Source organism: Nerophis lumbriciformis, linkage group LG11 (genome assembly GCF_033978685.3).
Source record: "Nerophis lumbriciformis linkage group LG11, RoL_Nlum_v2.1, whole genome shotgun sequence".
In the NCBI taxonomy this organism is placed as follows: Eukaryota; Metazoa; Chordata; class Actinopteri; order Syngnathiformes; family Syngnathidae; genus Nerophis; species Nerophis lumbriciformis.
Genome location: NC_084558.2, coordinates 27,697,982 through 27,708,559, shown reverse-complemented (window position 1 = coordinate 27,708,559; position 10,578 = coordinate 27,697,982). Strand labels below are relative to the sequence as shown.

At 36.5% G+C, this 10,578-nt stretch overlaps 1 protein-coding gene across 1 annotated transcript in view; it reads right to left on the bottom strand.

The window, feature by feature from the left end:
* Positions 1-704: 704 nt before the first annotated feature.
* Positions 705-10,578, bottom strand: part of slc45a4a (solute carrier family 45 member 4a) — a 94,755-nt gene continuing 84,881 nt past the window's right edge. The window contains 6 exon segments of the mRNA XM_061966968.2: positions 705-3,154; positions 6,539-6,693; positions 6,785-6,853; positions 10,005-10,135; positions 10,203-10,283; positions 10,368-10,467. Coding sequence (XP_061822952.1) covers positions 2,995-3,154; positions 6,539-6,693; positions 6,785-6,853; positions 10,005-10,135; positions 10,203-10,283; positions 10,368-10,467 — 696 coding nt within the window. The 3' untranslated portion in view covers positions 705-2,994.

The window sequence follows — 10,578 nt, the reverse complement described above, 5'->3', positions numbered from 1 at the left end:
ACATTCGTTTAAAACAAAAAACAAAAAAAAACCTCAGACTTAACCGAGTCATCTGTTATCTCCCTTCTGCTTTCCTCAGAGCGGGAGAAAAGTTGCAAAACGCAGCACAAAAAAAACCCCACTTAGCACGCAACTTTCCTGAGTGCGTGCTGCGTTCACCGGTTGTTGGACTTCTCCACTTTGAGTTTCTAAGTCCAAAAAAAAAAATTTAATTTGCTTTAACTACACCTCCCTTTTCCCTTAAGACACGACATGCTAGGCTAACATGCTAACAAGCACAAAGGCTTCCGATTCAAACAACAATTTCTCTCTTGATGACGACATTTGGCCCACTTCAACTTCAGCAGAACCAAGAATAAATCTGCCAAGTTACAGTTTTTTTTAACTTAAACATTAAGCGTCGTTCCCAAAAGCATTCCTGCATCTACATTTAACAGTATAATTAGTACAAAGTCCATACAAAGACATGTATACCCAAATACTTTTTGTCTGTGTGTTTTTTCCTATTAAAAAAATGGAAAATAAAACATCAACCAAATCAACCATTAAAACAAAAATGTTTTTGGTTTTCTGCTAAAAACACGATCACATATCGAAAACCACGTCTGGTGAGAGAAGGCATGTATCGCCAATTTTTTTGTTTGTTTGTGTGTGTTCTTCCTGATAAAAACATTTAAAATACCGCATTAACCAGACGTTGGAAGTTTTTGATTGAGGGAGAAACTACAATTTATTAGGTTTTCCGATAAAAAAAACTATGTCAGGTGTGACAAAGCATGTATTTTAAATTATTTTGTGTATGTGTCTTCTTCCCGATAAAAACCATGTAAAACACATTAAACAGACGCTGGAAGTTTTTGATTCAGGTAGACTAGGATATTTTTTTAGTTTTTCGATAAAAACATGTTCAGTATCGGAAACCACGTCAGGTGTAAAACGACATGTATCTCCAAATTGTTTTTTTTTGCATGTGTTCTACTTCACACAAACAAAATAAAACAATCAGACTTTCAAAGTATTGGATCAAGGGAGAAAGTAAATTTTTTTTTATGGTTTTCCGATAAATAAAAAAAAATCGAAAACCACGTCAGGTTCGAAAAGGCATGTCTCTCCAATTTTTTTGTTCATGTGTTTTCTTCCCGATAAAAATATGTAAAATACAAACAGATGATGAAAGTTTTTAATTAAGAAATAAACTAAGATTTTTTTTAGTTTTCCTATGAAAATATGTTCATATATCGGAAACCACGTCAGGTGTAAAACGACATGTACTGTATCTCCAAATTGTTTTTGTCTGTGTGTGTTATTCCCGATAAAAACATAAGACAAAAATATTAGCACGAATGTTGGAAGTTTTGGATTTTTTTCCCAATAGCATGTATCAATCAGAAAAATCATGTATCTCCAAACTAAACAAAAACAAGTATCTTCCAATCAGACAATACTACATTTCAAAGTTTGGAAACACTTTGTAGTAATGGTATTGAGTAAGAACCTGCTAAAAACTTTGACAGGTTTTGACCAAAAAAATATCAGAAAAGCAGAAAAAGACACTGGAATTTGTTGCTACCAGTTTTTGCATGAGCATGATTTTATGACGGGCAAAAAATAATAATTGTAGTTTTGCCTGATTAAAACTGAAAAGAAATGGAGATACAAACAGCAGAGTCTGTCTATTGGCGGTTCAACATTTGCTCTAGCGCATATTCGCATAGTTCTGTTCTATGACTTAAATTGTAAAGAATTTTTTTGTTTTTCTTATGGTAACCTATAAGTGGTTTGATGGCGCTATCTGCAGGGGGAAAATGGTTTCATGGCGCTATGTGCGGCAGAAAAAAATATTTTGACGGCGCTATCCGCAGGAGGGAAAAAATGGTTTGATGGCGTAATCTACGGGGGGGAAAAACAGTTTGATGGCTCTATCTGCAGGAGAAAAATGGTTTGATGGTGCTATCTGCAGGAGAAAAATGGTTTGATGGCGATATCTGTAGGAGAAGAAAAAGAGTACTGTGGCGATCACTCCAGCAGAGTGGGTTGTCTCAAGTCAATTCACTTAACATTCTTTACCAAGTAAAGGCAAGACAGGATGTTGTGAGTGCAATTTAGGGTATCAAAAACCGGCATTTTTAGGGATTTTTAATGCGTTATTCGCATCTTTTGCCAATAGCAAATATCTACTGGATCTGATGTTATACAGCAAGCATATTGTTGTTGTTTTTTTTGTTTCAGTTGAGTTCCAGCAACAGACGCCCTCCAAATAATCTCCTAAGAGACTCATGAATAACTTTATAGTTGTTTTTCCCCTAGTTAATGTGCAGTCATTCAGTACGAGCTATTGTGCGATCAGCATTTTGTAAAAGCTAACAAGGAGAGGCAGAAAAGAGAAGAAGTCGACAGCGCCTTCTCTTCTCTGCTTCGCGAACGTGCAGCATTTGTCATAAAATCTCACATCATGCAAATAAATCATTTGGGATAATAATAATAATAATGCCCCGTATACTCTATATGTTTTTTATATATATGTGTGTGTGTATATGTCTTATGGAATTTCACTTAAAAAACACATTATATACAGGCAGCTTCATTCTGTTGTCCTGGAATGACAAGATGTCCTTTGCAGTCCTTTTTGGGGCTCAATCGGTGTTATTATTAATATTGTTATTATAATTGCATCACCCAAAAGCAGGCTTTGGGCTCTTTGTTTTCAAGCGTGAAAGTCTGGAGAGTCTTAAAGCTTCAAAGTAGCATTCAGCACGCGTCCAACTGGAGGAAGAACAACGTTTTTAAAGAGCTTCGAGGAGTCAGTTTGTCAGTAACGTTCGTGTGTGCGTGTGAGAGAGAGACAAGTCCCTTGAGGTTTCCTGAATGATGGAGACCATCCCATTTTTTTTGACGTGCCGAGTACTCACGTCTGGACCAAGACGGAGAGAAATGGAAGGATTCTATTCAGGTAGAGGCCGTTGCAGCAAGAGGATGATGATGATGGTTGGCCTATCACAGAGCTGATTCATTCTCCATGTGACAGGAAGTGGTGGTCGTGGTGGCCTTTCCCGACTTGTTGAGCTTCAAGAAGCTCTGTTTCTCCTGCGGCGTTTTGTTGCCGCCGGGAGTCGTTAAAGCCTGTTTCTCTGATGCTTTGGTCGATCCCGCCTCCCTGTCAATCATAATGTTATAATGTGATCATGGAAGTTAACATCATTTTGCAAAAAAACAACAAAAAACATGTATGCCTGCAATTTTGGAATTTGTTATGATTGCAAAAAAAGAAGATACATGTCGTGTGAAAAGCATACATTTCCAAATGTTGTGGTTTATTTTATTTTTTATTTTGGGATATTGTAAACTACAAAAATGTACCTAAAGTATGACTTGTTTTTTCATTTTAATTTAAGATTTTTTGTGTTGATTGATTTATTGATTGATTGAGACTTTTATTAGTAGGTTGCACAGTGAAGTACATATTCCGTACAATTGACCACTAATTGGTAACACCCGAATAAGTTTTTCAACTTGTTTAAGTCGGGGTCCACTTAAATTGATTCATGATACAGATATATACTACCAGATATATACTATCATCATAATGCAGTCATCACACAAAATCATCACATTGAATTATTTACATTATTTACAATCCGGGGTGTGGAGGGGGGCGGGGGAGTTTGGTTAGGTTTGGTTGTTATCATCAGTCATCAACTATTGAGAACAGAGAAATGGATATTGGAACAGTGTAGGTCTGACTTGGTAGGATATGTACAACAAGTAGTGGGCAGAGAGCGAGAGAGCGAGAGAGCGAGAGCGAGAGAGAGAGAGAGAGAGAGAGAGAGAGAGAGAGAGAGAGAGAGAGAGAGAGAGAGAGAGAGAGAGAGAGAGATCAGAAGGCATAAGAAAAAGTATCTGCATTTGATTGTTTACATTTGATTAACAATCCGGGGAGGGTGTTAGTTTAGGGTTGTAGCTGCCTGGAGGTGAACTTTTATTGCGGTTTTGAAGGAGGATAGAGATGCACTTTCTTTCATACCTGTTGGGAGCGCACTCCACATTGATGTGGCATAGAAAGAGAATGAGTTAAGACCTTTGTTAGTTCGGAATCTGGGTTTAACGTGGTTAGTGGAGCTCCCCCTGGTGTTGTGGTTCTTTCCGATAAAATATGTAAATATAACGTGAAGCAGATGTTGTGCGAAAAAACCACGTATGTCCAATTTTTTTACTTAAAAAAAAAAAAAAAGTTATTTATTTTGTTTGTTTTCTGTTTTGGTGCTTTGGTCGATCCTGCCTCCTTTCAATCATAATGTTATCATGTGATCATGAAAATTATCAAAACTTTACACAAAAAAAAGAATATACGTCCACAATTTTGTCGTTTCGTATTATTGAAAAAAAGTTTGAAGATTTTTGGCTTTTGTTTCATGGTAAGAATATGTTGAAATATCAGAACCCGCATGTCATGTGCAAAAAGCATGTATCTTCAAATGTTGTGGTTTATTTATCTTGTGGTGTGGTAATGTATCTTGAGTATGATTTTTAGAAAATACATGTATATAAATATATTTGAATATAACTTTAAGTAGATGTTGTGCGCAAGAAACATGTATGTCCTGAATTTTTAACTTTTGTATATATTTTATTTTATATTGCATATATATTTTTGAAAACGTCTTCCTATATTGGACCAGGTGTGTCATGTGTGAAAAGCATGTATCTCCAAATTTAGTGTTTAAATTCAAATGTTTTGGGATGCTGTTTATGACAAAACAGTACACACTGTACATTTTATTTATTTTTTTACACAATATCATTGTAAAAATATGTACATATAATGTGAACTGCAAAAAAGCATGTACCGTAAAATCTGGACTATAAGTCGCTACTTTTTTCCCCTACGGCTTACAAAATGGTGCAGCTAATTCATGAGCTTTTTTCCCGTGGCAGCCAAAATGCAAATAGTTAAAAAACAAAAAAAAACAAAGCAAATACACAATATTGTGTTTTGCTTTGTGCTAAGGTGCCATCTTTTGGACGAGTTCGCTCACTGCATTGCCCTTCTGTTTAGACGAGTGTTTTCAAATGGAAGTAAAATTGCAGTTCGTCTTCTAGGCTTCCATAGCGGTACTACTCGTTAGGATTCTTCATTCATCACTCCAAGCAACGTTTGTAAGTTTTACAGTATAACAAACAATTTATACCTACTAAACCGTCCATGTGTAATGTCTGGAGGAGTGTTTTCGTGCTATCGTAATGTAATCAAGCTAGCGTCGTTAGCGTTAGCTACTTTGTTAACAAATTTACAAGTGTCTCTGTTAGTAATATTAACTTACAATGGTATTCTGTTTGTATTGCTTCAGTTTTGTAAATTGACCAAAACTTCACTGTGGAGTTATTGAGTCTGTTTAGCTGATTGGAGAGCTAGCTTCCACAGCTAGTGGGTCCATGATGATGACTTCTGTTTTGTTTGATCAGTCGTTTTACTGCCTTGTTACAGACACCATTTGGAAACAATTAAGGTATGTAAATAAAAATTTACAAAATCTTTCTGTCTTAATAACTCATTTCACAACGTATATATATCTGTAGCATATAGTCCGGTGCTGGTAATATATGGGAAAATATTTTCTTCTTCTAAAATGTAGTGGGTGCGGCTTGGGTTATACTTGTATAGCGCTTTTCTACCTTCAAAGTACTCAAAGCACTTTGCACTATTTCCACATTTACACATTGACGGCTGGAGCTGCCATCAGGAGCAAGGGTGAAGTGTCTTGCTCAAGGACACAACGGACGTGACTATGATGGCGGAAGCTGGGGATCGAACCAGGCAACCCTCACGTTGCTGGCATGGCGCTCTAGCAACCGAGCCACGCCATTTTGTGCGCTCTATAGTCCGGAAAACACGGTATGTCAAAATGTTTCCACTTTTTATGAAGGTGAAAAACAATGATTATTTTGTTGAATTTGTTTTGTGGTCATACATAGTAAACTACATGACATGTGTAAAAAGCATGTTTGCCCCCCCTCCAAAAAACAGCAATCTCCAAAAACACTTGACAAGTGTGAAAAAGCATGTATCTCCATTTTTTGGACTCTTTTGGCAAGTGGTTATAGAAGAAAACAGATATATCTTATACCAAAACCACCCCCATAAAAACAAGTCTCTCCAAAAATACTCAAATGTAAAAAGGCATGTATCTATAAACTTGGCGAGAAACAAACAAACAAACATAAAAACATGTTCATATCCATCTCAAAATCTTGTCTTTGTTTTGGGAGTCTTTTTTTTTTTTTTTAAACTGAGAAGCCTTTTCCGATAAAAACGTTCATAAAACACACCGAATGTTAAGCATATTAAAAAAAACATGCAACCCTTGCCTTTTTTTAATTGTTGTATTTTTCCATTTAAAAAGATACAATATCAAACTACTACTCTCAAACAAAAAGCATGTATTCCCCACTTTAGTGAATTTTGTCCCTTTTTACCCAAAAATGTGCTATATATTTAAATAAACTGAACTGAAAAAATAATTTTAAAATAAGTGTTATTTACCCGTTTTGTGGTGAGGGATAAATGACCAGGAAGCAGGCGGTGAGAAATCCAAGGAGTGAGCCCCCGGACGCCATTAGGGGAATAACACGCACGCTGCCAACGGCTTCCACGACGGAACCTAAAGCTGAAGCCACCAGGATTTGACTGATGTACACCTATGAGAATGACATCAAAGTTAAAATTTCAGTACAGCAGAATGTATAGTAAAGATATGTTTAGGTGTGTTAAAAATGTGTGAAAACATACTTGGCAGGACAAGATGGCGCAGTCAATGCCAAATCCTCTTCGGGAGTTGCCGGGACTGTTATGGATGTACTACAATAATAAATTTAAAAAACAACATAATGAAATGATATTCAATATCCTCCCACATAATGACGACACATTGTCATGGAGGACCACCCACTTGATAACCGGCTTACTATACCGTATATACTAAGGTTGTCTTGATACCAATATTTTGGTACCAGTACCAAAATGTATTTCGATACTTTGATACGTTTCAAAATAAAGGGGACCACAAAAAATGACATTATTGTCTTTATTTGAACAGAAAATCTTATGATACATTAAACATATGTTTCTTATTGCAATCATAGAACAATTGTGTCATTACATAAGATATTGAATATACTAGACACTATACTCTTTTAGTAGTGAGTATGCAATCGGGTTACAAAGGCTCCTAATTTGTAGTACCTTATTGTGCAATTTCTGATTGTATAATTTTGTTAAAATTATGAGGGACAAGCGGTAGAAAATGGATGGATAGATTATTAGTCTACTTGTACATTTACTGTTCTTTACACGTTCTATATACATTTCTGTTAAAATGTAATAATGACTTATTTTTCTGTTGTTTGGATACTTTACATTAGTTTTGGGTGATACTAAAAATGTGGATATAGATCCAATACCAAGTAGTTACAGGATCATACATTAGTCATACTTAAAGCTCTTGTGTTCCTAAGTTCATAAACCAGCCCAAAAAATGACACAAGATTTATTTTTAATACAAAATATCAATGTAATCATTGTCGTACCGACTATATACGGCTCTTGAACTTGGTATTGTTACAGTCGATATTTGAAAAAATCCACCCATTTGTTTATTAAGACGCCCTGGCTTTCTCTTAGCGGTTAGCTATTGTATCCTCCTACGGTGTGTAGCGAAGCATGTTAAGCTTTTTCTCGTCCTGCATGGATGATAGAAGTAGTTGAAACACTGTCGAGAGACATTAGTCACTAGTAAGTTACTGTATGTTTTAAAGCACCGCTTGCAGAGCGGCAATTCTGTGTTCATAGCTTCACCTTTATTGTTAGTTTTATATTGTTAGTTTTAAAGCCAAAATACGTCCATTCTTGCTTTTCTTTCTTCACACTGTTTCTGCTTGTAAGTGCTCTGTGCATGTGTTGACCAACATGCACCCTGGCTTGTATTACCAGCAATGTCACCACGGCGCGCCAACAGGTGCATGAACAAAAAAAAAGTATTTTCAAAAGCAGTATGGTAACTTTTTAAAATAATTAGTACGGCTTCCTCCCACTTCCAAAGACATGCACCTGGGGATAGGTTGATTGGCAACACTAAATTGGCCCTAGTGTGTGAATGTGAGTGTGAATGTTGTCTGTCTATCTGTGTTGGCCCTGCGATGAGGTGGCGACTTGTCCAGGGTGTACCCCGCCTTCCGCCCGATTGTAGCTGAGATAGGCTCCAGCGCCCCCCGCGACCCCAAAGGGAATAAGCGGTAGAAAATGGATGGATAGTAACGCGGTACTTTATTAGTACCAGTACATCGTACAATCCTAACTGTGAGTAAAATAAGGCTCACTAGCTTGATGCTAATATAAATTGGCTTTATTTATACTTTATTTATTTCAATGCTACTGATTAGCATTAGCGATCTTACATGGTGATTTTAGCATCTCCTAATCTGTTAATAAAAACTAAAACTACAGCCTGAGTGTAATAGGGTTGTACGGTATACCAGTACTAGTATAGTATCGCGGTACTAATGAATCAAAAACTATACTATACTCTATTTGAAAAGTACCAGTTCCCGGGCATGACGCCGCGTAGTCATGTCGTGACATTGCTGGTTCTACCAGCAGAGGAGCACGTTCGGCAGCGCACAATCACGGAGTACTTACAAAGCAGACACAGTGTGGAGGTGGTGCTTTAAGACATGGATAGCTAGCTAGCAGCAAACATCCATCCACAGTCTGCAGTGTTTTAGCTACTTCTAAATCACTAATCCTCGCCTCCATAGAGACGAATAAAGTGAGTTTCTTACAAGTATCATCCCTGCTGGACGAGGAATAGCTAAAAATGCTACACTACACACCGTAGGAGGATACAACAGCTCACCGGCTTTGCCGCTAACAAAAGCTAGCGCGCCTGAATGTAAACAAATGCCATGGGTGGATCTACACCTGACATCCCCTGTAATGATACCAAGTAGAGGAGCATATCTAGTCGATACTAGTATGATTACATCAATATTTTTTATCATCACAAAATCTTTTTTCCTTTAAAAAAAATTCATACTATGTTTATAAACTCAGGGATACGTCCCTGGACACGTGAGGACATTAAATATGACTAATGTATGATCCTGTAACTACGTAGTATTGGATCGATACCTAAATTTGTGGTATCGTCCAAAAGTAATGTAAAATATCCAAACAACAGAAGAATAAGTGTTTATTACATTTTAACATAATTGTAGATAGAACATGTTGAAACAGAAAATAACCAGATATTAACAGTAAATGAACAAGTGGATTAATAATTCATTTTTACAGCTTGTCTCTCATATTTTTGACAAAATAATAGAATGAGAAATTACACACCATGTTACTGCATACATCAGCAGACAAATTAGGAGCCTTTGTTTGGTTACTTGCTACTAAAAGGCAAGTAGTCTTGTATGTTCGCTATTTTATTTAAGGACAAAATTGTTCTTCGATTGCAATAAGAAATATATGTTTAATGTACCGTAAGATTTTTTGTTAAAATAAAGCCAATAATGCTATTTTTTTGTGGTCCCCTTTATTTAGAAATATATCGAAAAGTATCGAAATACATTTTGGTACCGGCACCGGTACCAAAATATTGGTATCGGGACAACCCTAGTGTGTAATAAGTGTTGCATCTGAAACTCAAAAATGTCACAATAAAACAACATATATAACACCTGGACAGCAGTTATCATAATCAGCTCATTGTTAAATGTTGCAATAAAAAAAAAAAAAAGTATTATCAAAAACTAGTAATTTTTACTAACACACACAAAAGTACTGAAAATTGGTACCGTTGAGTACCGTTATCCCAGGTATCAAGAATTAGTACCATATCGGTTCAAATGTGAACGGTACCCATCCCTACTGTCAATTATCTATATTTGCAGTAGCAGTGGCCTATACTCATTTCATAAGATAGTTAAACAGTGTGATTTATTGTTACCTCTTTCATTTCATGGTATTGTCCCAACAGGGCGTAGGGACAGTAGGAGATGCTCATGGACATGATGCCCATGCTGCTGATCATCACCATGGCAACATAAACATTGGGGAATACAGCCATGACAGCAGTTCCTATGAAAGAATGAGAAGCAAAAGAGATGAAGCAGCTGGCTAAATGCTGTTAATATGTCCTTCTTACCTATGGAGAACCCCAGCGTGCCCAGGATGTAAATGACCTTGATGCTCAGGTCAAAGTTATCAAGGTACTTTTGAAGGAGAGCTGTGTGGGTTGAAATAACACAAAAGGTTAGAGTAAATGCAGAATTGAAATGAAATGAAAAAGGTGCATTACGTGTGTTGTTACCTGAACAAGTAGCAGCAGTCATGGCGTATATAACCAGACCCCAACATCCCATCTGAACGCCTTGGTGATAATTATCCAAAGCAGTGGAGTTAACTGGAGCCTGTGACAAGAAGAGCATCATTAAAATTTGGCATAAAATTTTGATAAAATTATCATTGCAGAGCAAAAATAAAAACAAAAAATGCAACATTTGATTAAAATTAATTACAAT